General features: G+C 34.1%; 2 protein-coding genes across 5 annotated transcripts; both read left to right on the top strand.

Annotated features, from left to right (window-relative positions):
* Positions 1-517: 517 nt before the first annotated feature.
* On the top strand, positions 518-8772 carry LOC109216344 (phytochrome B-like). 3 transcript variants are annotated; one of them, XM_019380486.1, is made up of 6 exons: positions 518-595; positions 1763-1869; positions 2276-4409; positions 5579-6386; positions 6998-7291; positions 8146-8772. In XM_019380486.1, exons 3-6 carry the CDS (start codon positions 2330-2332, stop codon positions 8363-8365), a joined length of 3402 nt encoding a protein of 1133 aa, XP_019236031.1. In that variant the 5' UTR covers positions 518-595; positions 1763-1869; positions 2276-2329; the 3' UTR covers positions 8366-8772. The 3 variants fall into 3 exon arrangements, with proteins under 3 accessions (XP_019236031.1, XP_019236033.1, XP_019236032.1); XM_019380488.1 differs by lacking the exon at positions 8146-8772 and adding an exon at positions 7854-8139; XM_019380487.1 differs by lacking the exons at positions 518-595; positions 1763-1869 and having other exon boundaries at positions 2241-4409.
* An 8631-nt stretch (positions 8773-17403) lies between these two features.
* On the top strand, positions 17404-23514 carry LOC109216345 (probable prefoldin subunit 3). Of its 2 annotated transcripts, XR_002066473.1 has the most exons (7): positions 17404-17623; positions 19156-19213; positions 19656-19727; positions 21258-21377; positions 21462-21563; positions 21890-22018; positions 23252-23514. XR_002066473.1 is itself a non-coding variant. In XM_019380489.1 (6 exons), the coding sequence occupies exons 1-6, from the start codon at positions 17502-17504 to the stop codon at positions 21965-21967; spliced, it is 552 nt and encodes a 183-aa protein (XP_019236034.1). In that variant the 5' UTR covers positions 17405-17501; the 3' UTR covers positions 21968-22344. The 2 variants fall into 2 exon arrangements, 1 of the variants encoding a protein (XP_019236034.1); XM_019380489.1 differs by lacking the exon at positions 23252-23514 and having other exon boundaries at positions 17405-17623; positions 21890-22344.
* The last annotated feature ends 4447 nt before the right edge of the window (positions 23515-27961 follow it).

The raw sequence follows: 27961 nt of genomic DNA, 5'->3' as shown, positions 1-27961 counted from the left end.
TCTTCATCAATTTTTTTTCTTTTGTAATTTGTACGTATAAATAATAAATAAAATTAAAATATTGGGTATAAATATAAAAAATAACACCGCTTGTCGTTACAGTAATTTATTCATTTATTCATTTTTTTAAATATTAACACCGCTTACGAAAATTCTCGTGTACAACATTGACTCCAAGGCTCCCTTTCTATGTAATCAATTATTATTATTATTATTATTATTATTATTATTATTATATTATTATTATTATTATTATTAGAAATTGTTACTAAAAGAATTTATAAACTTCAATTCTTGTTGAGACGACAACGTTTTACTATAAGATGGAGAAGAGTGTGGACTTCATATTTCCCACATGGTCTCAGCAAATGCAGCCAATGAAAAGATCTGCTTTTGTTGTGAAATAGAAATTTATGTCACCACATCCACAAATATATCCAGGTAAGAAAACAGAGCAATGGACAAAATCCAGATATTTATTATATATCCAATTTATGCATTAAAAAGGAGGAGAAAGAAAAAAGGAAAAAGAAAAGATTCATGAATGAGTCCAAAGTAGTGGAGAGAATTGTACTTCTAGATCATGACGTCTCAGGTTTCTTTGCCATGAGTTCATGTTCAACTTTTTTTTTATATTTTTTTTGTTCAACTTTTGTGTTAATGTTAACTTTATCTAATTGCATATCTTTTTTCGAATTATTTGTTTGTATTAGAGAGTTTTTATTTTACACCAATTGATTCATAGTGTGTATTGTAAATATTCAGACATAATTCTTTTTTGGCTTGATTATTTATTAAATATGTGTTCCCTTCAACGAAAAAAAAAAAAAAAAACTTTCTGATTGAAGGAAAAGAAAAATCCCACTAGAATGGATTAAGGGGTCGTTTGGTTTGAAGATAAGTTATGCCGGGATTAGTTATATTGAGATTATAGTTATGTTGGGATTAGTTATTCTATTATTAATATTTCTTATTGATTATTTGGTATGTTGTATTAATCCTGGTATTGGCAATTTTATCGCTTTATTCTGGAATAACTTACCCTGAGATTGCATTCCATTCTTTGGCAAGTATAAGCAGAGGCGAAGCCAAGACTTGAAGGTTATGGGTTCGGGGTTCTAGTCCTTTTAAGTTATTGGATTCTAAATTAATAATTTGTATATATTCACGGATTTTAAAGACATATACATGGATTTGACCAAAGTGATTGGGTTCGGCCGAACCCATACTCGATAGGCTAGCTCCGCCCCTGAGTATAAGTTACCTCGGTACTAATTTTAAATCTGGAATAACTTATCTCACGACTAGTAACCAAACAAGGGATAAAGCGGTACTAAATTTTTATCACAGAATTATTTTTTCTTATACATCATACCAAACGACCTGATTAATGTTATAGTTGTTCGCATTAGTGTTTACCAAAAAATTAAATTAGCATTTAAAAATTAAAATAAGCATGTATAATACTCAATTATAATTAAGTAATAATACATGTATGAAAGACATAATAATTTAGTATTAATATCGAGGGATAACTTTACGTAGTGAAAGTGTAAAAGTTTTTTCACTGTCATAATACATTTACTTATTATATTTTCTATATTATCATATTAAGCTTATTACCAAAAGTCAGGAGCACACCTAGAATTTAACATATATATAAATATATATATTAAATTTTGAGTCTAGTTGCTAATAATAAATGGGTTTAGAATTCATAAAATTTAAATACTAAACCCGCTTTTTTAAATTGTTATTGCAGGTCACTTACTCATTTATTCTTAGTTGCCATTAGAGTATACAAGTATAGAACTCTTTATTTTCTAGATAACACCAAAGGTTCCAACCAAAAAAAAGATAACACCAAAGGTTTGTTTTTTAATATACTATTACTATACTCCCTCCGTCTTATATTATGTATCACGTTTCTTTTTTACACGCCCCTTAAGAAATACTAATTAGGGAAGGAATTGGACTATTTTACCCTTATTTAAGTCTTAAGATATAATCTCTCTTCATTAAATATTTATTCTATTTATGTGTTATCTTCGTCTTCAAGAACAGTTATTACTAAGCGTAAAAAAGAAGAAAAAAATAATTAATTTTGTCTTGAACTTCTAAAATGACAAATAATTTGACACAACTATTTTCAGTAACCACGATTATTAATATGAGACGGATGGAGTATTATTTAACCTAAACATTTATTACATTATCTGTGCTTATTACTATTTTTATTTGTCTTTCCTTGTCTCTGTCTTTTTTCCTATAATAGAAAGAAGAAGAAAAAGCATCTTCAGTCGGTATCTCTTGATCACTTAGCTCAAAAATGGCTTCTGGAAGTGGAAGCAGAGGAAAGCATGCTCGTAATCACAAACCAAAACTACATCAAACACAATTTTCAGGTACAAGTAATAATAATACATCAATAAGTAAAGCAGTAGCACAATATACTACAGATGCTAGACTACATGCTGCATTTGAACAATCAGGAGTTTCAGGAAAATCATTTGATTATTCACAATCTGTTAGAAATACAAATGAGTCTGTTCCAGAATATCAAATTACTGCTTACTTGAATAAAATACAAAGAGGTGGTCATATTCAACCTTTTGGTTGTACAATAGCTGTAGATGAGTCGAGTTTTTGTGTTATTGCTTATAGCGAAAATGCACGCGACATGCTCGGTATAATGCCACAGTCAGTTCCGAGTCTTGAAAAAGTTGAAAATTTGAAAATTGGAACTGATGTTAGGACCCTCTTTGCTCCTTCAAGCTCTGTTTTGCTTGAAGGTGCTTTTGGGGCGCGTGAGATTGCTTTGTTGAATCCAATTTGGATTCATTCCAAGATTTCGGGGAGGCCATTTTACGCTATTTTGCATAGGATTGATGTTGGTATTGTAATTGATTTGGAGCCTGCTAGAACAGAGGACCCTGCATTGTCTATTGCTGGAGCTGTGCAATCACAGAAACTTGCTGTAAGGGCTATTTCGCTCTTGCAATCGCTCCCCGGTGGAGATGTTAAGCTTTTGTGTGATACTGTTGTTAAGAGTGTGAGGGAGCTCACTGGGTATGATCGTGTTATGGTGTATAAGTTTCATGAGGATGAGCATGGGGAAGTCGTGGCGGAGAGTAAGAGAGATGATTTGGAGCCTTATATTGGTTTGCATTATCCGGCTACTGATATTCCACAAGCATCGAGATTCTTGTTTAAGCAGAATAGGGTTAGAATGATTGTGGACTGTACTGCCACCCCTGTGCGGGTTATTCAGGATGATTCGCTCGAGCAGCCTCTTTGTTTAGTTGGTTCAACACTTAGGGCACCTCATGGTTGCCACCCCCAGTATATGGTCAATATGGGCAATGTCGCGTCACTAACACTGGCTGTTATTATAAATGGTAATGATGATGAAACTGTTGGAGGAGGCCGAAATACGATGAGATTATGGGGCTTGGTCGTTGGACACCACACTTCTGCTCGGTGCATTCCTTTCCCCCTTCGTTATGCCTGTGAATTCCTTATGCAGGCCTTTGGGCTCCAACTAAACATGGAATTACAATTGGCATCACAGTTGGCTGAAAAACATGTCTTAAGGACACAAACATTGTTATGTGACATGCTTCTTCGAGACTCACCTACGGGGATCGTTACTCAGAGTCCCAGTATCGTCGACCTTGTGAAATGCGATGGGGCCGCTTTGTACTACCAGGGGAAGTACTATCCTATGGGTATTACACCTACTGAAGCCCAGATAAAGGGCATTGTGGAGTGGCTATTGACTTATCATGTTGACTCAACAGGTTTGAGTACTGATAGTTTGGCCGATGCAGGGTATCCTGGGGCAACTTCACTTGGTGATGCGGTTTGTGGGATGGCTGTTGCTTATGTAACTTCAAAAGATTTCCTGTTTTGGTTCCGCTCACACACTGCGAGTGAGTTAAAATGGGGTGGCGCAAAGCATCATCCAGGAGACAAAGATGATTGGCAGAGAATGCATCCACGCTCTTCCTTCAAGGCATTTCTGGAAGTTGTTAAGAGCCGCAGTTTGCCATGGGAGAATCCAGAAATGGATGCAATTCACTCCTTGCAGCTTATTCTACGTGATTCATTCAAGGATGCTGAGGCAAGTAATTCTATGGCTGTCGTGCATGCTCAGCTCGGGGAAGCGGGGTTGCAAGGGATGGATGAGCTGAGATCTGTTGCCAGAGAAATGGTTAGATTGATAGAGACTGCTACAGCACCCATATTTGCCGTTGATGTTGAAGGTCGCATAAATGGATGGAATGCCAAAGTTGCAGAGTTGACAGGGTTATCAATTGAAGAAGCAATGGGGAAGTCCTTGGTTCATGATCTTGTCCACGAAGAATCACAAAGAACTGTTGAGAACCTTCTCTTCAATGCTTTAAAAGGTTATACCAATCCATTCTACATTTGTTTCATTTCAACTGGTGCATTTCATTGCATGTGGAGTTCTCTTAAGCTATATTGAGCGATTATACTCTCACTTGCTTTTCTTTGTTTTTTGAAATTTTAATGGAAAAGGCATCGCAGGTTTTAGTGATATTTACTTAAGTTCCCTCCTGTATTGATGCAACAAAATGCTGGTTTCTTATATTATTTCTTCCATTAAAGTAAACGAAATCATGAGCCTTTTAGTCTTTCTTTTTCAGGATAGAGGATGGGTGAGATTGCAAGTTTCATTTATTTGGCAATTTTCTTTCCATTGGATATATGTTTTTAGGGATAAGAAGCTCACTTTAGCAAGATGTGTTCTTTTCATCCTCATGTTTGTGTTGAAAATTAGCTAGTTTTGTGGCACTTCCAATGCATTAAATGTCTATTGTTCTTATCCTTTCATAAACTACAGGTAGTAGGTGTTCTGATAGATTTTTATACTGCTGTTCATAAGGATTGACTAATCTATAATATCCAGAAGCATGTCTTTACCCTCGTCTGTCTGAGAAATTTCTAATATTTTACCACCTGTTATCTCGTTTCCTTTGTTTCAAAGTAGTCCAATAGATTGCCTCCCATATTTAAATACATTTCACTAATTAGTTCTGTTAATTAGTATTGTTGCTTTGACACCGCACACTTGGAGGTTCAGCACATATGAAGTGCTGATTAGATTGTGGTAAGCTATCCCAGAAACCGTACCGTGTCATAAGCCACGTAAAATGGAAGCATGAGAAGTAATCAAGATTTTTTATTGATCATAAAGCATGTAACAAGTTGCGTCAGAGCTTTAGAATATAATCATGACATAGTTTTATGCCTTTTGGAGGTCAGTTTCAATCTTGAGTTTTCGATGTGGATTAACTCTAGGTGATTTCAGAGAACATGGGTGTGATTGTTGTGGCTATATATCTTATCTGGATTACAAACTGAAATTATATTTAAGATCAGATTCAGGCTAATCCGGACAGTGGGGTGGCAATATTCTCTTTGTACTCTATATGTAGCTTGACTTTGTTGCATTTTATAATTGAAACTGATTGGTATCTACCCTCTCAAGCCATTCTATGCAAAATAAAATAAAAAAAGGAAAAACCTAATATTGTTGCTAAACTAATCACAGGTGAAGAAGATAAGAACATAGAAATAAAGCTAAGGACATTTGGAGCTGAGCAACTGAAGAGGGCTCTTTTTGTGATGGTTAATGCTTGCTCTAGCAAAGACTACATGAATAACATTGTTGGTATCTGCTTCGTTGGCCAGGATGTTACTGCCCAAAAAGTTGTAATGGACAAATTTATTAGCATACAAGGTGATTACAAGGCCGTCATGCACAGCCCTAATCCTCTGATCCCGCCCATATTTGTATCAGATGAGAACACTTATTGCGTCGAGTGGAACACTGCGATGGAAAAACTTACTGGTTGGAACAGAGGAGAAATCATTGAAAAAATGTTAGTTGGTGAGATTTTTGGCAGTATTTGTCGGCTCAAAGACCCAGACACCATGACTAAATTCATGATTGTGTTGCATAATGCAATTGGAGGCCAGGACACAGAAAAGTTTTCATTTTCCTTTTCTGACCGAAATGGAAAATTTGTTCATGCTCTTTTGACTGCTAACAAGAGAGTCAATATGGATGGCCAGATTATTGGGGCCTTCTGTTTCTTGCAGATTGCAAGTCCTGAATTGCAGAAAACTCTAAGTATGCAGAGACAACAGGAGAGGACGAGTATTTCTCAGATGAAAGGGTTGGCTTACATTTTTCGGGAATTAAAGAATCCGCTGAATGGTATACGCTTCGCAAATTCATTATTAGAGGCCACAGATTTGACAGAAGACCAGAAGCAGTTTCTGGAAACAAATGTTGCTTGTGAGAGGCAGATGTCTAATATCATAAGGGATGTTGATCTTGACAATATTGAAAACGGGTAAGTATGTATTCAATTGTGCTTGCTATCATCCAAGTTACAAGAATCTGTTTACCATGATATAGTATACTCTAGTACAACTTTCATAGTCCATGTAAAAATGTGGTAATGTTTTGTGAGCTATGGTTAGAAAAACATGAAGACTTTCCTGTATCATAAACATTGCAATGAACAGCTACTCTTCTTTAGTTGTTTAACGTTGAAGACGAAAGGACACAAGGTACATGTTTGGTCCTAGTTGTCATTTGGCCTTAGGATCCTATAGACAATCTACGAAATATGCTTCTCAAGTTTGTATCATGTCTGAATTCTAGCTTGTAGTGGCGTTAATCTAGTGGTGGTTCGTGCACAAGAACTGACTTCGCAGCAGTATGTGACTGAAAAATTAACTATTCAAGAAATCTGGATAGTTAAATTGGGGTATTGGTCCCGCGTCACAGTATATTTCCATGTCAATATCAAATGTAGGAATATAAACCTTATATTTTCGACTTGCGGGGTAGTTCCCATGAGACACAAACAGAGTTTGGTCTTTGTAGAGGCATTTACCATGTGTTGCCTTGTTATGTAATGTTTCCATGTTAGATGATTAACCTTCAAAATTCTAACAGTTCACTGGAGCTTGAGAAAGCAGAATTTTTTCTTGCGAGCGTGATAGATGCTGTTGTTAGCCAAGTGATGTTATTGTTGAGGGAAAGAGGTGTGCAGCTGATCCGGGATATTCCAGAGGAAATCAAGACATTAAGGGTCTACGGCGATCAAGTCAGAATTCAGCAGGTCTTTGCTGATTTCTTGCAGATTATGGCAAGCTATGCGCCATCCCCAGAAGGGTGGGTAGAAGTCCATCTTCGACCAAGTATGAAGCAAATTTCTGATGGAGTAACTATCGTACATATTGACTTCAGGTATGTTCTACAACTTTCTTTACTTTACTTTTGTGGTGGATGAGCTATACCAACATGCTTGTACTGTCATCTGAATCTTGAAGCGTTGTTTCCTTAATAGATCCTTGAATGGAAGATCTTATGCATTCCTTCATGTGCACTTCATCAGCTCTAGCTGTTACTGTGTCGCTGTTCAAATATTTTTCTTGAGTATTCGTGTAGAACTGAATAGTCCCTAACATCTCGACAAGTTTGCGTGGAATTGGTGGATTATATGTTATGATCACAGATTGATGATAATGTTTGATTTGGACTTTGTTAGCAACTACTCACTAGTTTACTGCTACCACTTTTCTTGGGGTGGAGCATTTATCCCACCGTCCTTCTCTTTGCTTTTTATCATTTGATCAATATATTGGGGTCCTAACATTTTTCCAAATCACTTTTATGGTGATTGTATGCACTGCACTACTTTATTTAAAATAACTGCCAACTATTCTTTTCGGAGGTGTAACATATGCATGTATATTATGGTATTTTGCTAGCATTCTATGATATACTTGATTTGCTTTTTAATTTGAAGGGGAGCCTTGTCGTAACTGGTAAAGTTGTTGTCATGTGACAAGGAGGTCACGGGTCCGAGCCGTGAAAACAGCATCTTGCATAAATGCAGGGTAAGGCTGCGTACAATACACCCTTATGGGCCCTTCCGCGGACCCTGCACATAGCGGGAGCTTACTACACCAGGCTGCCCTTTTTAGACTCTTGATGAAAGTGACAACATAACCAGATACTAATATTTTTTAGCATTTCAATGCTGTTTGGTCATACTATCTCAGTTAATTTGATTTTTCTCTCTTTTTTTCCTGGAAAAGGATTGTTTGCCCTGGTGAAGGTCTTCCTCCTGAATTAATCCAAGATATGTTCCATAACAGTAAGTGGGTAACTCAGGAAGGCCTAGGGCTGAGCATGTGCCGAAAAATCTTAAATCTTATGAATGGAGAAGTCCAGTATATCAGACAATCAGAAAGATGTTTCTTCCTGATTATACTTGAACTACCTATGCCTAAAAGAGGTTCAAAGAGTATTGGCTAGGTTACTAGCTATTAGATTCAATCTTGAAGTCGCTCAAAGTGCAAATCGAGCAATCTGGTAGAATGCTGGGGATGCCTCAGATGCTTAGCGCGGAACTTGGAGGAGGGTCAAGTTTCCAATACCAGGATTAGTTTTTACCAGGATACATTTTTAACATCCTAATTGGGTTACTTCCAAATTAACTGCAAATCTGCAATATAGTAGCATCAATATGCTTGTTGGCTTAACGTTTTCAAGCAGTTGTGGTTAGTATCTATCTAAGGAAATGTACTGGGGATATTGTTTTAAAGTAGTCAGTTTAGTACTGAGTGATGGTCCAGTAGAATAAATATATATAATGCTGAGTGATTGTCCTGTAGAATAAATGTCTTTATTTGTAATAATATAAATTTTGATGTTTCATGTAACATGGATATGCTGACAATCTTTTATGTATAAGCTCCTCTTGCCAGGGAAGGCTCCATCAAGAGCAGGGGCGGATCTACCTTATTAGGTAGGGGTGCCACGCCACCCGCTCGCTTTGCTAAAATTCTTACTTTTATGTGAGATATCTGTAATACGTATATAAGTAGTGGCACCCAGAATACAGCCCTTTTCCTTTTCTTTTTTTTTTTAATAATAAAAGTAAATTAATCTAGTCAAACAAAGAATATATAGAATTAAGTTATTCTTTAAGCAAATTTTGTAATTAGAGGCACTCTTTCATGACTTTTTTTTTTTTTGCAATTTTTAAAAGACATATTTAAATTAAGCATAAAAAAATTGAACCTAAGTCAAAATTATTTCCTTTGTGGATGAAAGACTTATTCGAGTTCACCATAAACTAACTAAATCAGCCCATCCTTCCTATTCGGTTTTTATAGCAAGTTGTAGGTATACTTAGTGGCGTGGGCTTAAATTTACATAAGTGGGGTTAACATTTGAAGAAGTCAACAAAAAAAATTATTATAGTAACAAACAATGCCAATTTTTGTATTTATACCTAATGTTTTTATTTTATTTATTTATTGTATCAGGTGTTTACTTAAACGGGGCTATATGTAAAAAAAGATCCAGTTGAGGTATTTATTTAATCGTTGAAAACAACTTGAAGGGGTCTTTTCCTGTCAAGGTTCTCTAAATGAGCTCTCTTCTTTTTAACATCCTTGTTAGATGTGCTTGTTTAGAAAGTCATTTCTCCTAATTATGTAACTAAATTCTCAAGTTAAAACTTATTTTCACTTTGCCATCGTCTACGCCATTAACCTCTTTCAATGGACCGCTTGGGTAATTCCTGTAGGGTCCATGTATGAGCAAATGTATGCATTTCGATTAGGGTTAGCGTGTAACTGTATTCCTTGACCTCAATATATATGTACTATGTCGAGAGCGGACCTTTTTAGATATATAATCCAAGTCGAGAGTAGAGTTACAGAAAAAGCCGTCCGCTGGAAAAATACTTTCACGTTCGATTCAAAGAACAATTTTCGTTCCCTTCATGTGAATTCCCCAACGGAGAAATTCGAAACTTGTGGGACCCTATCTATAGTTGTAATCAATTAACCTACAATAACAAAAAGAACCTACAACACTAGCCATTGCCCATCTTTTGATTTGATGTTGAAAACATTCTTTAAATTTAAAGTGACATAATTTCAAGGTAAGACTGGAGATTACATTGTGTTTATCACACACTAATATAACAAAGATGTTTTTATAAGTTCAGTAAGCTTAGTATGCGTTTGGACATAAGAATTGAACATAAATTTCAGTATATGTTATTTTTGAAGTTGAGTGATTTGAATGAAAATATTGAGAAATAAATTATTGAAATTTTTCAAATTTTCGAAATTTTCAAAATGAAACTTTAAGTGAAAAGAAGATTTTATGAACAAACGCTCATTTCAAAAAAAAAAAAAGCACTAACAATTTGACAAGGATTTTCTTTCAATAGTCACAAGTCTGCACAGAAGAATCGACACAAATTTGAAGTCACTACTAACACATAAGCAATGTATTAACTCTTACAAGTGTGTATATAGAAGGGACAGGCGGAACCAAAATTTAAAATTTATAATTTCAGAATTCTAATTAATTTAAGTTAGAGAGTAATAAATTAATAATTTAGATATATTTAATAAAACTTTCAAGACAAATATAACGTTTGAATCAAAGTTATTGTATTCAAACCCGTTCACAGCACTCTAGCTGCGTCCATGTTCACATGTTGTACAACAACTAAACCTTGATCTCAAAGAGTCATAATCAATTATATTATGAATACTTACTAAGTGTGCTTCTCGATTAAAGCTCAACTAATATTATTATTATTATTACCAAATGATAATAAATGTGAAAAATAAGTAAAAACACATAAATAATGATACTAATATTAAAAGTTTTCCATCAACAAAGAGTGTGATCAGACGTAGTTTTCTAGGCTGCATTTATGCATCAATTTAATGCAGTTTCTTAAAACTGCTCAGAGCCCAGTGCAATCATCATCTCAACAATAATATATTACTACCCAAAATCATTTTTTTCCATTCAACACAAATAAAGATAACAAATTATAAAAAAGAAACAAATAAAAGGACATACATCAAATAAGAACCAAGGAAAATAATTTTTCTAGATTGTTTTTAGGAAGTGGGGAAATCCTCAGAAAAATGCTTGTAGTTGTCATCAAAATAGAGAATTCAGGTCTCAAAGATTTCATGCCATCATAGGAAAATCCCCACTCAGAAAAAATAGAAAAAAAAACTAAAAATATATTGAATAATTTTACAGGATCTTATTCACTAAGCCTAGAAAATAATAGAGGCAAAGCGACTCAACGATCCTGCAAAAACAATTTCTGCCTTTTTTATTTGCATAAAAATGCAAACTTGGAAAAAAACCCATATCCTTAATTATTTCAAGGGTGCCAATTCAAAGGCAAAGAATATAATTCAGTTGAAAATTGAAATTAAGAATAGAAACTTATAAATTTGCAAGCAAAGAAGAGACGAGAAGAGAGTAATGAAGGATGGAGTGTAAGGTTCTAAGACGTAGGCGAGTACATATACTGCAGAGAGTGGAATTAGGGTTTTGATGAGGAAACAATTGATACATTGGGCCAAGCACGGCCCATTTGTTAGGCCTGGAAACTTGTTAAGAAATGTGTACTTTTAGCCACTCCAAAAAATAATAGTCGATAAAATGTAGGAGTATATTATTTGTATATATATTATAAGAATTTTTACCTCTTGTAGCAGGTTGATATCTTATTTATTTTAAATGAATATCATTTTAAAAATTATATTCTATAGCTACCTTTTGATTTTTATAGCCAAATATCTATTTATAGTCACCTCCTACCCTTAAGCTATAAAATAGGCTTTGTATTATTTTTCTCTCTCATTCTTTCATATTTTTCTCCACTCTCTCTCAACGCTAATCTTTCTCCATGAATTATGAATTCACAAGGAAAAGGCTTTTCTTGATTTTTCAAGGTTAAAAATCAAACAAAAAGGGAGATTTTCTTGAATTGTGAAAAACACAGAGGAAGTCAAAGTGAAGTGAGGCGGCGTGTGAAGAGTTTTCATAGGATTATAACTGAAGAGAGAGAAAAAGGAAGAGGTGGCATTCAACCATAGATAGATACTATGTATATGTTGTATGATTTGTACATCACATACACACAAAACCCAATTGAAACAAACAGACCAACAACTAGAAATGGTTGGTAGATATTTGGTAAGGGCTTATTGCGAATCGAATCAAAGCTAAGGGCTCACAAAAGCTATGATGGTACTGCCAGATGTGTCAAAAGCAATGTGCAGGATGTGTGGGAACAGTGAGATTCAGGGTTTTTCCTCGACGGCGGATTCGCGAAAATTAGGGTTTGTTCTTGAACAAAGACGACGGATTTTGGGGCTGAGAAACTTGATTTTCTGTTAATATATTTCAATGTATTTTCAACGTATCATGTTGTATTTTCATGTATTTCATTGTATTCATCGTCTTTTAATTGTATTCATATATTTTTCCATTGTAATTCAATATATCTCATTGTATTCCATGTATTTCATTGTATTCACTGTCTTTTTTCTCATTGTATTTCAATGTATCCCGCCGTATTTTATGTATTTCATTGTATTCTGTCTCTCTATATGCCATGAATGTATTCATATGTTTTTTTAATTAATATAATTTATGTATTCAGATGTATTATATAATTTCTCTGAAGATTGCTATGTTTTTGGGGTATTTTTCGGTTGAGAATCTTTTTTATAACTGAAAATACAAAATTTATGTGTTATAATTGAGTTTGTTGAGTTATATTAGGAGTCTATTATGTTAATTGATTCACTTTCCATTTTAAAAACAGTGTAATCCCCTTATTTCACGCCGTGAATATAGTCGAATACAATAATCTGTCCAGCTGTAATCCCATGTTTCACTCCATGAATACAATCGAATACACTCGAATACAACAACTGATTAGCTGGACTTCCCTGATTCACGCCTATTTTTGCTACAGTATTCATGAATACAATAGCTTAAATACATCAAATACATCTTATAACCGCAAAAAAGGTATCTATAATCCGTAATATAGCAAATGGTATCTATAGATGGCTAATTACTACTAAAAGATAGTGCTTTATGAGAGGCAACACTTTGGAATATTAACCCAGAAACTTGGTACCAGCCCTTCATCTTTACCAAATGGTGAGATTGAGGCTCTGGACCATTTCTAAATAAGAGCAAATATAGGCCATTATATAAATTGATATTTACACAAATAGCCATCTGGTTTCACTGTCTACTTTATTGGTTATATTAAGGACCCGTTTGGCCATAGATTTTGCCAAAATTTATTTGTGTTTTTTTTGTTACATGTTTGTTCATAAATTTTATCCATATTTTGGCAAATTCCCAAGACCTAAATTCCAAAACCAGTTCTTGAGCTGGTTTTGGCCCAAAATATTACTATTACATTTTTTAAAAACTGCCCCAAATTTTGTAGGGTTTTGACACAGTTACCCACAAAAACAAACCTATTTACCTTTGTCTACCCATTTATTTTTCTACCCATAAACTAATTACATTTCCTACCCATAGTAGTTTTTGTGGGGAATTTTTTCTTTATTCTCCAATTCTTTTTTATTTTTATGCTTCTTTTCTTTCGTTTTTTTCTTTTCTCCTTTTCTTCTTATTTTTTTTCTTTTTTCCTTTTCTAATTTCCTTTAACTTTTTTTTTATATTCTTTTTCTCTTCATAATCTAATTTCATTTACTGTTTTCACTATTTTTTATTATTCTTTTTTTTATATTATTACTAAAGAAAAATCAAATTGTGTATCAATTAAATGTAGCTAATACAACCAAAAAATATTAACTAACATATGATACCAATATAGTATATAGTTATACCAACAGGGTATACAATTGTACGCAAAGAGTTAAAAAAATTTAATTCAATTATTAAACTGAAATAATATCAGTTGTCAATAAAAATTTCAAAAAATTCTAAAAGGATCTAATTGTAAGAGTATACCCGTTACATTATATAGCATACATTTTTTTTCTTTTTTTTCTTTTTTTGCATTTTCAATTTGCCCCGCACGCTGGGTAAAAGCTTAAAGCAAATTAAAAGGGAAAATGCAAGTGAATTTACGGGTAATAAGTATACTATTNATATATATATATATATATAATTCTAGGGGTTTTGACACAGTTACCCACAAAGATAGAACTATTTACCTTTGTCTACCCATTTATTTTTCTACCCATAAACTAATTCATTTCCTACCCATAGTAGTTTTTGTGGGGAATTTTTTCTTTATTCTCCAATTCTTTTTTATTTCTATGCTTCTTTTCTTTTTTTTCCTTTTTTTTTTCTCGTTTTCTTCTTATTTTTTTCTTTTTTCTCTTTTATTCATTTATTTTTGCCCCAATCGTATTATTGTTATTTTTACCATAAATTATTTAACACTCAAATTTGACCTTCTTTATTTTTTTTCTTTTTCTTTTTCTTTTTTATTTCTTGTTCCTTTTCTAATTCCACGTGATTGCCATGCAAACCTTGATCTCCTTCCCTACAAATATCAGTACACACTTTACCATTAGCAGTAACACAACCAGTTATGGAGCAAGAAAACATAATCTACGGCCACTAAATCTCCATATATACTAGTTAGACTAGAAATGATAATAAAATATTGAAAAATGCAGTAAAAATATAAGNCCGCGGTGGACCGCGGTAGAACCGCGGTGGAAGACAGCTGCGGATAAATTCAGAATCAGAGAAGGCTTTTGGTCGCGGTTTGACCGCGACCGCGGCAGAACCGCGGCGGAAGCAGAAAACTTCAGGGACTAAAGTGTAAAACACGGGATTTTTAGACCTAAACCCTATTTAAAACATTAGACTTCGCCCAAGAGAGGCATATATTGATTTTTAAGGTTTCTTAGTAAGGAAAACCATTGGGAGAGAATACTCCAAACATCTTTCTTCTTTACTTTTGATTTTTATGATGAATTCAATCTTGGTTTATTTTCCCATAGCCATGAGTAGCTAAATTCCTTATCTAAGGTTTTGATGGAACCTATTGGGTGATGAACTTCTTGTTTATGTGAATACAATTTGCTAGTTTAATCTCTATTTGTTCAACTTCGTGTTTGTTGTAGTTAATTGACAGGATCCTCAATTAGCTGTGCCTATTTAGTGTGCATAACTTGGAAAAGAGTGCATATTTAGGGTATTGTTGAACAACACCACTCCTAGATTATTAGAGGAATCTATAATTGCGGGTTTAAAGGCGGGATTAGGGATAACGAAGTCTTGGGTGTAATCTAAAGTGAATCGTGTTAAATAAAGTAAGCTAGTGTATCTCGGGAGAGTGCAATAGTAAATTACTGTGATTACTCGGGAGAGATTTACGGTAAGATTAGCGTTCATAATTGATAGAGATGTGTTGATAAATTTGTATGAGCATAAACAGAAGGGATTCCATCAATAGGGGAAATTATTGCCTTAGCTTTTTATCATAATTGTTTACAACCTCATTAGTTTAGTTTACAGCTATTTAGTTACTTGCAAGCGTAGTTGTTAAAGAACATTCAACTGAGATTTGAATATTTGGGAAGCTGGTTCTGAAGAATTAGTGGGTCTGAAGATAGTGGTTGATAGGTTAACTCTCTGTGGATTCAACCCTGGGCGTAATACTCGGGTTATATTTGCAACGTCCGTAGAGTCCTTTTTATAAGGCTAGTTGGGCGTGATCACCCCTCACGCTGGGTAAAAGCTTAAAGCAAATTAAAAGAGAAAAGACAAGTGAAAGGCATGCCGATCTTGCCACCAACAAACCTTTGACTTTGTTCAATTAGGGGGGAACCCTCTGTAGTCAACCTGCTCCCAATGAAGAGTACGGGTAATAAGTATACTATTATAGTATATTGTATACTATTACAGCATACTGTTACAGTATATTGCATATTATTACAGTATACTATAACAATATATTGTATACTATAATAGTATACTGTTGCAGTATAACTATATACTCATGTAGTATATTTTATACTGTAGCGGTATATTGTTAGGTAACGGTGTTCTTCTTCGATTATTACAATATACCGTTGCAGTACATTGTAAACTATAATAGTATATTATTGCCGTATAGCTATATACTCCTACAACATATTGTATACCGTAGCAGTATACTATTAGGTAGATGTGTTATTCTTCAATTTTCAACTGAAAATTTCGATCTCAATCACCTCAAATCAGCTCCAAATGCTATCAAATTTCAGTATGAACTTGCATAAGGTATTATAAGCAATATTTAACAGCACCTACTTTGAGTCAAACAAGAAATCTTCAAAATAAAAATTTTAAGCCAAGGTAAGAGCAAGAGCTAGGGAACAATCAAGAAAAGAGTGGAGCAGAATTGAAACTAGCCAGAGGTCAACTTCTCAGATAATCAGATCTAATTTCTTTTTGAAGAAGGATATAAGAAAAATGGAAGAACAATTTTGTAAGAACAAATTACAAGTAACTAAAGAAGCAACAAACAAGGAAATAATTCAAGTATATGGAGTTACTAAAATTATCACTTTTATTCTCACTCTACAAAACCCAAACTACCGAAAAATAATAATTCCTCAAACTAACAACAATTCCTCAATTTTGACGAGAATATTTCAAGAAATCATATGGGTAGTACATTTTTAGGAAAAATTTTGGTATTTCGTTATTGGTTTTCTGAATTTTTTGAGGTGGTGACTGTTGGATCTAGTAAAAAGGAGAAGATGGTGTTTGAATATGTAGAAGAAACTAAAGAGATAAGGTTGAGAAATACATAAGGGGTTTCAGAGAAAAAGGAAAAAAACATGCATTGGGGAATTGCTGATATCAAGAAGAAAGAGAGAAGAGAAGAGAAGAGGCCGCACTCTTTCTGATTTTTCTCAGCTATTTTAATAGAATAAATGAATAACCGGGTAAATAGTTTGGGTCGCATGGATAGGAGTAGTGAATAGTTTGGGCCTGTGCATTAAATGGTAAATAGTTCGGAATTAATGGGTATAAAGTGAGATTTTCCCAATTTTGTATTTTATAAAAGAGCCCACCATTTATTATTTTGTAACAATGTTGCTTCGTCTTCTTGGTCACTGATAGTGTATTATGTAGTTCATTATAAAAATTATAATTTTATATTAAATTTATTTATGTTCAGGACGATGGTTTGCGATAATATAATGAATGTTATTGATGAAGGTAATGTTGAGTATTTATGATAATTTTTAAAACTTCTAGGTATAAGTCATGTTCCATGTTTTTTTAAAAAGAGGTCAAATATATTTTGAAAAATGATCTCCAAATGCATTATACGAGGTAACATCTATATATATATATTTTTTTTTAATTTTTTATTTGAAATTTAAACAACTAAATCAAATCCGGCTTGCAGACACATTTTACTCAAAAACCAATTTTGTTCTTTTCAATTTTCTTATTTTTGTTACATACGGTAACATTTTGTCGATTAGCCCGACCTAACGACGTCGTTTTCCTGTAATGCTTTCTTCCATCTTCACCAAAAACAACTGAGAAAAATCTCAGAATCATCACTATAAATTAATTACAAACTGTAAACAAGCTCTGGACGGAGATGGCGGAAGCAATAACGGAGAGAAGGGGAATACCGGCGGCGTCATTTGTACAAGATGTTCAGTCCTATCTTACCCAATCTGATCTTGATGTTAACTCTGCTCTTGCTTTTCTCCAAGAAAGGTCCATTTTTAGTTTTATATTTTGGTGTATAAAATACTTAGGTTACATTTAAATTTCGCACAATGAGTTGTATAGAGTATAATGATAGTGATTTTATTGATATTTTTCAGTATTTCAGTATTATAGGTTTGACAATTATAAGTGAGGTATAGACAAATGTTTATTAAATAGAATTACCAGCAATTAACTTTTAGCTGAACTGATTTTGTAAATAGTTTTCACACGTCGATGCGGAGAACTTGAGCTCTTTTCCTTGACGCTATTAATTAATTAGAATTTGGTTGTTCACTGTCATGTAAAGTTTCAGTCTTTAGTGAAATTGTAACTGCTTGGGAGTTCTGTATACCTTTTATCTTTTAATCTGGATACGGAGTAAAAGGTTAAGATCAAACCTTTAACGTGCTGTTCTCGTGGGAGCTTACAACAACAACAAAAAGCCTAGTGTAATCCCACAAGTGGGGTATGGGGGGAAGGGATAATGTGTACGGAGACCTTACCCCTACTTTTTCAATGTAGAGAGACTGTTTTTGATAGACTCTCGGCTCAAGGAAAGATTCTTGTGGGAGCTTACTTGTTACATTAACTCATTTTAAAAAAAAAAACATTGTAGCAAATGGTTAATAGGACCTTTACCCCTGAATTCGCTGCTCCTTATTTACTTAGGGCTGCTGAGAAATCAAATGCAATGTGAATTTTTGGAGATCATACTTTAACAGGTAGGTTTGGATTTGACAATTGTTGGCCTGAAATCGAGTTGAATAGCTGACTATGTGGTTGATTAATCTTGTATCGAAATCCCTTTGACACACTTCTATTCACGGGATACCTTTTACACACCAAGCGTTTTTCGTGCCTTAGAAATACTGATTCACTGATAATAAGTGGGGTGAGATCTTATTTTAGTACGACGGACTAAAGAGGACAAGAAGTAGAGAAGGGATAATAGGCCACTACAGCATTACAGAAAATAAATCAAATTTTGTGCAATTATATTCTTAAATCTGTTCATGACTAAATAAAAGTAGTATGACTACAAACATGGAAGTGTGTATACATCTGTTTGCAGTGACTGGAATTTGTGGTTCTTCAGAATCTGTGTTGTTCTCGTTGTTAAAGCCCCATAATTTTTTGTCCTTTTATCGTGTTACTGAGTCTCTTGCTCTTCCAAAATGTTGCTAATCTGAACGTATAATGTCTCCTTCGCTTTCAGCTTTGCTTACAGTTTCTTGTATCATCTATCTAAAGCGTCAAACCAAAGTGCATGTTCTTAATTGCATAAAAGTTTACGAAAAGCAGATTACAGAATTTTGACTAAAGAGACCTCTGAATTCGGTTGATCATACATATTTGGCCATTGCATGTCGTGTCCAACTCCAACTTGTCATTCAAAATGACAAGTCAACTAAGACACATACTAGTTTAGTCCAGTACACAAGCACACGCTAATTTAGTCCTGCTGTGGAAATTTTAGTTAGTGCTTAGTTTACTTATGGGCTCCTTTTGTTTTCTGAATACATGTTGTTTGTTTGCAGACTTCAGCAGTACCGAGTGGTTGAAATGAAACTTCTGGCACAGCAGAGGGACCTTCAGGTACACTGTTTTGTCTATTTTCATAGTATTCATTTCAATTTAAGTAACTGTTAATATGAGTTCCCAGGTTTGCCACATACTTGAATTGAGGAAATAGGCCATAATGCAATTCAAATGGAGAATATGTTCATGTGTCACTCTATCCTTTTATTGATTCTTCTGGAAGGTGGAGCAGAAGTTAGAGAATTCTACTTTAGTCTTTGCATCAGGTGGCCAAAGTATAGACTCCCTCATACATTTTGCCAAATGTCGTTCCCACCATTTATAATTTGCTGTTGTGATGTTGTATTGCTCAAAGGGGTTGAATATTACATGTTTGACATCTCTTCTGTGCTCAGTCTAAGTGATTTTGAAAGTTTCTCGCTTTAGCTGGCTTGATGCTTTTATATTATTGTCTTGCTAACACGTGGAGAATTGGCTTATCCTTATTCACTCTACACAGGCAAAGATCCCCGACATAGAGAAATGCTTGGATATAGTTGCTACTTTGCAAGCTAAGAAGGACAGCAGTGAGGTTTGTCCCAGTGCTATTGTTTTTAACTTTGAGTGAAATTTGCCTGATGCACTCCTAGACATTTGCATATTAGGTAATTTTTAAGTTGGTAGTCTACCTTTCTGTTTTATTTATTTAGGTCTGTAATGTGAATGTGAGAAAGCATAAACTTCTTAATTCAAAAATCGTATTTAGATGATATAGACATTTAGTGGTGAAGCAGTTCAGAAAGATGGATATTTTCAGATGAGATTTACCGCGGGAGAGAGTTATCCAGTATTCTCTTAGTACGGTGATAACTGCTATTAGCTAACAATTGGTTGCAATCCTGTATCCTTCATAAGCCTAACTTGGGCATCCTTGCCCATGGGTTAGAAATAAGATAATAATGGTGCTGAAAGTACTATTTGAAGACGATTAAAAGGTTCAGGATTTTCAAGGAGCTACAACGAGAAAGTTTTTCTATGCTAGAGAGAAGTAGAGCCTCTCTCTATAGTACCTCCTTCTCTTTCTTTCGTTCACTCCAACCACCACACTTCCACCGTTATATTGCTCCTTCAATGACTGCATTCTCTCTGTTCCATCATTTGCTTGGCCATTCTGTTTGAAGGAGTTATTTTTCTCAAGTACCCGGTGGATAGTCGAAGTGTGCACAGTAGATAGAACACCATTATATCAGAAAAATAAAATGAAGAAAAGGACGAAACTGATATGTCTCCGAAGAATGTATTATCTTTGGTCCATTCTTCCGCCATTTCTCTCTCACTCTTTGATCTACTCACCAATTCTATTGCAGTTGACATTTCTGCATTGGAATACCAATCAGGCTGCTAGATGAATCTACCTTTGGATACATTAGAAAGTGCTGAAACTCCCATCCATTCTGGCCCTTTCTAGAATTTAACCTGCCAAGTTTTCTTTTATTTCTCTTACAACTTCCCATTCTATTACTATACTTGTCATCGTAGAATTCAAGCCCAAGTTTGTGTTTCATGCCTACACGCATAATGTTCTCCAATTCCCGTAATTTTAATACTAATGTTGTGCTTGATACCAGTTCACTACTTATTGTTTCTTCCCTTAATGGAGCTAATGACAAGTTGTAGTTGCAATCGTTGTTTGAAGGATGTTTATTTGTGAACTTGGCTACTCTAAGATGATGACAGCAAAAGGGGAAGAGGTAGAACGGGAAGGGAGAATTGGAGGATGGGATCCTTTCCTCTCACGTTTAAACTCGATTAATATTTTTGGGTCACTCCTTAATCTCTATGGAGATATATTTTACTCTGTAGATCACTTTACTCAAAGAAGTTTCTCTTGTGGTTAAGTTTAACATTTGATGGGTAAGAATTGGATGGCCCATTGCTTACACTGCATTACTTTAAGAGTTGAATTGGTTACTTTTAAATGGTTAATGGCCTAAACAGAAGTCAGACAAGGTTTCAATCATTTTTCCCTGGTTTACTTCACTAATAACTTCCAGCCGATGTTCAGCCCCAATTTTTAACTTGCCATGTTTAATTTGATCTTGGTTTGACTCGTTGGTTGCAGGCGCTAATCGCTGATTTTGAAGTGGCAGAAGGTATTTATTCCCGGGCTAAGATTGAAGATGCTGAATCTGTGTGCTTATGGCTAGGGGCAAATGTTATGCTGCAGTATTCATGTGAAGAGGTATGTAGTTCTATTGTAAGATTTCGGAAGTATGCACTCTTGGATATTTGAAGTATTGGTCTTCCCATCTTGTTCACTGTACAGGCTTCTGCCCTTCTTCAAACGAACTTGGAAAATGCAAAAGCCAGTTTAGAAGTTCTTGTGGCTGATCTACAATTTCTGAGGGATCAAGTGACAATAACTCAGGTCAGTTCTGCTCTGACTCTCATCTGACTAAGAACTTAGCTTGTATTCAAGTGCTGCTGGCTTGCAAGCTGTTGCCTGTAAATTGGCTTAAGTAAATTTTTAGTTACTTCTTACTGATTTTACATTTGTTAGGGAATATACCACTCATTTTTAATGATGTATTTGGTGAATGTACCTAATTATGGAACTTGGGCAATTTCTCAATTATTTAGCTAATTGATGTTAATTACTTATTTTACTTCATCTTTGGAAACACGTTGATTCTGGTATGCTACTTGTTGCTATTAGTTGCTTTTGTGCTTATTCTTTTAGTTGCTATGGCTCAGGTCACAACTGCTCGTGTATACAACTGGGATGTACATCAACGTCGACTTCGACAAGCTACTACTCCCAAAGAATCATGAGAAACACCTATCTTTCATTGAAAGAGGTGGTGGTAGATGTTGCTTCACAGAGTACGATTCAGATCTTTTCGGTTCATCTTTGTAGGTTGATTTTTGAACTATCCATGCAAAGATCATATTGGTTTGGTTTTGCCATCATTAATGGGTTCAATCTTTCAATTTTGGCTTCTACGAGTAAGAGACATATGTGAATTTGCCAAAGAAACAAAATGTGAGTTGGATGAGTTTATCGTGCCTTTGTGAGACGATTTACAATGTAATGATACAATTTTTCGGGAAGATTGTTGAATCATGGGATAACTATGCATTTGCTGCTAACGGACTAACCCTGTTCAACCCCGACCATGTCAGTAATTCAAGCTTAAACCTTGTCTTTAGAGTGCTTTCCTCCAAAGCTATGAATGAGAGCTAGATTTTTTAAAATTCTTAACTGTGAATGATCATCATTCACCCCATGCGCCGCGTGTCTCATACGATGTGAAAATATTTGTACTCACATTCAACTTCACAAACGTACTCGTCAGGTGACTATAGATAATGCTGCTGGTGCCATGTTCTATGTTGGAGTCACTCAGCTAGAAATATTGGTTCTTATTTATTCATTTCTATATAACACAACCTAATCTATTGTTGCTTCCTGCTAAACAAAATGGAACCTTAATATGCCAGAAATACAGGTTCTTATTTATTCATTTCTGCATAGCACATTTTAATTTATTGTTGCTTCCTGCTCAGGAAGGTCACGGGTTCGAACCATGGAAACAGCCTCTTGCAGAAATGCAGGGTAAGGCTGCGTACAATAGATCCTTGTAGTCTGGCCCTTCCCCGGACCCCGCACATAGCGGGAGCTTAGTGCACCGGGCTATCCTTTTTGTTGCTTCCTGCTCAATTTTCAGACTCTGCTTAAACAAAATGTAAGCAGAATATGGTGTGATAGCCTGGTATTAAAATTGAATGGCATAAGAAGGAAAAGACTGAATAGTACCATGCTACTTTTCTTTATAAAGCTAAGTGCACTAGTATTTGTGGAAAGTGTGTATTCCAGATTCCAGATTTACTTATTCTAAGTATAAAGATTTTCTATTATAACTGGCGGTCATTCGTATGCTAAGAGACAGAGACTCTGACCTGTTTTCTTGTTTTTATGTTGTTTTCAAATGTACCATAATGTTAGTAGCCGCATGTACTGGTTTGAATTCACACACTAGGTCAATACTCAATAATCAATAGTATGATTTTGGTTTACATACTTCTGTTCTAAGCATGGCTTTACTGAATTATCAGAAAACGCGTCTGGTGCCATTGGGGTTGCAGAGGGGAATTGGCGGTGCGCATACGTAGAGGCAGGATTGACGACAAGGGGATTCAAAAAAATGCTACAATGTCGTAGTTGGAGTTTAAAGTTAGAACTCATTATTTAAAACATTTTTTGAACCCCCTTCGCTGTTGAATTAGAAACTTTCTTAGTATTAGTGATTTACGTAATTTTTATCTTGTACTTGTTCACGGTGTAACTTTTTAGTAAAGGGGATTCAATTGACTACTCTTGGGACGATGTCGCTCCGTTGGGGTGGGGTATAGTAATAGAACAACAACGACGACGACAACAAATCCAGTGTAATCCTACAAGTGGGGTCTGGGGAGGATTATGTCTATGCAGAGCTTACCCCTATCTTGAGAATGTAGAGAGGCTATTTCCAGTAAACTCTCGGCTCGGGAACGGTAATACAAAAGGGAGCAAAATGCAGCTGAATTGACACCTTTTGACAAAGTAATTGTTCCCTGATGGGGATCTTTGTAGTATTTCAAAACTACGTGTTGACAAATTTAATTGATATAGAAACTAGTTTGCATCAAAACTTGAATGCTTTTGGTACCATGGACACATTCTTTCTCAAAAACCATGTACTTTTTCCATGTAAATACAAACATATCTCTGTCTATTATTAATTAACTAGTGAAAAAGTCTACTCTTCTACATGCAATGACTACTTCTTTCTTGACCATCTTCTTTTCTATGTTGTATGTATAATATTAAAGTCTAAGGGAAGAAAGTTGACGTAACCTTTTCTTATGGCCTTTTACACTCGGTACTGACCACACTGAGAAACATGAAAACAGGCTAGTTGGCAAACGCTATTAAGGCATGGAAAAATGATACAGTATAGTCGTTCTCAAAATAATAGCCGAAAAAGTATATTTTTGATATATATATATATATATATATATACATACATTCTGTATGTTATATACAAAAATTATACAAAATTTATACACTTTTTCGGCTGCCAAATGTAAGTAGTTTCTGCTGCGGGGTAAAAGTAAAAAAAGCCCCATTATAGAAGTATTATGCTAAAAACTTATTCCCACTCGGTATTTACACCAAGCAAATGAATATATAATACTTGTCTTGCATATAAATTATTTGTCAGTTAATCATGGTTAGGTGATATGCGTGTCCACTTTAATTGGTCACTCTCATAATTAAACTGTTTGATTTGACGTAAACACCGAGTGCGAATAAATATTTACCCAAGTATTATAGTAGAATAAAGAAATGTCATGGCCATTACCATAAAGTAGTACAGATATAGAATAAAGAAATTCCCATGCCCATTGCCATATTGAGAAAAAAAGAAGAATAGTGAGACAGAGATAGATCAGACGAATCCAAACATAAGGTGGGAAAATGAAAAGCCGCGTGAAACGCAAGTAAATCCTAGCCTATGGAAATAGAACCTAGACATTAAATTCATTTACGAGTTTAAGTTATATACACACTAGTGTACAAAATATTTACAAGATTAGATTATTTATAATATAATTATACGTAAATCTTTATGATAAATAATACTCACTGATAAACAATCTTATAAAGATAGTTGTAACTTGCTATCACATATTAAATTTATATTGCCAAAGTAAAAAATTATTACGATATATATCGTGTATATATATAAAATAATAATAACTTAAATGGCTACATCATTCGCTAAGCAGAAACCGCGTCGACAAGATTCGCATGTGCATTGTCTCTAAACAATACAGTAACAACATTGTTGTTGGATTCGAAAATATATATGAACCGTCTGTTTGCCATGTTCGTGGATATTGGATTCAACCGAGGTAGTGGTGGCAAAATGATTAAAAGAAAGCAGTTAACCATCCGTATTATTCACTAAAAACGGGTTGAATAATGAACTTTTAAAAAACGGGTCAAATGTAGATAAAAACCATATTTATCCATTTAGAAAATGGATAACCAATGGGCAACCAATGGATAACGAATGAGTTTAACTTTTACATTTGTAAAGCCTCAAATTGGGGGTTCCTCAAATTGGGGAGACTAGAAATTCTACCAAAAGTGATCATACTCAAAAGTCATGGATAATATAATTACCCATATTATCCGCCGGTTAACCCGTTTTTATCCATATTTAATATGGGTCAGGTTGAATAATTTATCCGTTTTTTTATTACCCTTCTTTCGACCCGAACCATATCCGACTCGCCCCGTCCGTTTGCCACTCCTATATGGAGGTAAGATTTTGTTGCTCAATAGCTCTATTAACACCATCAAATATTATGGTGGAATAGATAGAATTCCTCTACCTTACTATAGCTGGTAGGTTCAAGATTTGAAAACGTATTTTTTTTTTGGTAAAGAGCGCTCACCCATTTAGTAGGCCTTACGCGGCTCGAATTCAAATTCGTCGGGACCGTAATTCGGATACCAGAGACTAGATAGAGGGGCAAGTGCACAGAGAGTCATTCTCAGGAATGTTATTTAGAAATTAGCCAGTACTTATTTTGTCTTAGAACTTTCACACTAAAAATCTTAACTTCATGACAATTCAACATATTTTTGTTCCGAAAATTTAAACTGAAAAACTAAAATTCATGACGTACTAACTAATTTCTAAATTGCAGTTCTTTAAAGTGGCTACTTGGTGTCATTTCTACCTAGCTAGATAGAAAACAAAAAAAAAAAATAAAGCCGTGATGACGCTATATCCTTTCATTTTCTCCCCTAGCAAAGTTTTGGAGGCTAAGAAAGTCCAGCAGGGTGTGTATCACGCTTAAATTTATTCTGATTTTTAAACATTATTATTCACTATTTTATGTACACGATTTCTTCGTGCATCACCTTAATTAAACTCTCGTCAATTTTGTCACATGATTGTACAATTAGGTCTGATACAAATGTCTAAAGATCTTATAATTGGCTAAAGTTAATTAAGCAACAAACAATAAATGAGAACAACGAGACAAATGTTTAATACTCCCTCCGATCCATAGGCGGATCCAGGATTTTAAGTTTATGGGTTCCTGTCGCAATCTCAAATTAATATACAGTAATAACTAGCTAGGTTCACAAATAGATATTTAATAAAATTTTTAACAAAAATACAAGGTCTACGCAAAAGTTACTGAGTTCCGGGGAACTCATATATCATACTCTAGATCCGCCCCCTGCTCCGATCCACAATAAGTGGCCAATTTACCTTTTTATTTTGGTCCAAAATAAGTGTCCATTTATATAATCAAGAAAATATTCAATTTGTTTTTTCAAAATTACCCTTATGTACGTATCCCTAANGGTGGGAGATAACAAATATATATATATATATATATATATATATATATATATATATATATATATATATATATATATATATATATAAAATTAGTTCAGATGTGCGCAAGCTGACCCGACACCATGATTTAAAAAGATATATGTACTAGGATACATGTCATCTATCATTGGTGGTCCAATGCTATTACTTTTTCATTTGACTTTGATGAATTCAATTGCTTAACAAAATAGTTGACTTTAATTGGGACATCTAGTTTTTATGAAATTGGGAACACTTGTCTGTTACGTTGTTCCTGCTTTCATGCCGCTCTTTAATTTCTAATTTTAAAAGCATAAATTGTAGTTGGGAATGTAAGCTGTATAATGATATTAATTAGGGGTGTACAAAAGAAACCTACAAACCGCACCAATTCGATAACCGAGTCAAATCGGAAAAAAAATCCGACTATGGTTTGGTTTGATTTGGTTTGGTGTTGGAAAAAAAAACCCGACCATAATTGATTTGGTTTGGTTTTAACTAAAGAAAGTCAAACCGAAACCAAACCAACCCGATATTAAATATATAGAAATTTTAGATATATTTAATATATAAATATACTTATTGTGATGTAATTTATAAATATTTTTTAAAAATTTTCATAATTTTATCTTTTAAGGTATTATTTCAAGGTTCTTGGAACTTTTGAATGTTCCAATAAGTTTTATAGCCATTAATATTAGTAAATTAAATAATGCTGACAAAAGCCCAAACCAAAATCAAATCAATACTAATGCTAACAAAAGACATTCAATTCAATACTACTAACGAGAATGTATTGAATATATATTTTTTGTTTGCAATAATTTAGATAAAAATGCATAACCTATTTTTATTTTTTCTTTAGCGTTTAGTCATGTAATTAATGCTCCCTTATTAGTCTACTTATTTTAGCATGACTTAGTACTTTTAGATTATGTTTATTTTTATTATGATTTTTTAATTAACAATATTTATATTACATAATTTTATTGTATTTATTGTTAGGATAATGCCATGACACATCTCATATTTTATATTATTTTCTTAGAAAGTACTTTATATTGTTGTATCTTACTAGGATTAAAGAAATATTTTGAGCACAAGTTATATGTTTTGTTCTATGAAGATTTTACCGAAAAAACCCCGAATAACGCGAAAACCCGAGAAAAGCTGAGATTGAAAAATCCGAATTTTATTGGTTTGGTTTGATCTTTAGATTTAATAATCCGACACAATTGATTTGGCTTGGTAATTGTAAAATCCGAACCAACCCGACCTATGTACACCCCTAGCTTCGACCAACACTTACAACACTATTTGTAATCATTAATATAAAAACTTTGCATAAAAACTCCATCTAATTTGTTAAATAATAATA

Source organism: Nicotiana attenuata, unplaced genomic scaffold (assembly GCF_001879085.1).
Source record: "Nicotiana attenuata strain UT unplaced genomic scaffold, NIATTr2, whole genome shotgun sequence".
Lineage (NCBI taxonomy): Eukaryota > Viridiplantae > Streptophyta > Magnoliopsida > Solanales > Solanaceae > Nicotiana > Nicotiana attenuata.
This window is presented reverse-complemented; position numbering and strand designations above follow the sequence as displayed.

Bases quoted from the DNA above. Each gene is read 5' to 3' on its own strand.
- LOC109216344 (XM_019380486.1), top strand. From the start codon at position 2,330: ATGGCTTCTGGAAGTGGAAGCAGAGGAAAGCATGCTCGTAATCACAAA. The intron at 6,387-6,997 runs GTAAGTATGTAT...AAATTCTAACAG, and splicing joins CTTGACAATATTGAAAACGG to TTCACTGGAGCTTGAGAAAG. The intron at 7,292-8,145 runs GTATGTTCTACA...TTCCTGGAAAAG, and splicing joins ATCGTACATATTGACTTCAG to GATTGTTTGCCCTGGTGAAG.
- LOC109216345 (XM_019380489.1), top strand. From the start codon at position 17,502: ATGGCGGAAGCAATAACGGAGAGAAGGGGAATACCGGCGGCGTCATTT. The intron at 21,378-21,461 runs GTATGTAGTTCT...TTCACTGTACAG, and splicing joins TGCAGTATTCATGTGAAGAG to GCTTCTGCCCTTCTTCAAAC. The intron at 21,564-21,889 runs GTCAGTTCTGCT...GCTATGGCTCAG, and splicing joins ATCAAGTGACAATAACTCAG to GTCACAACTGCTCGTGTATA.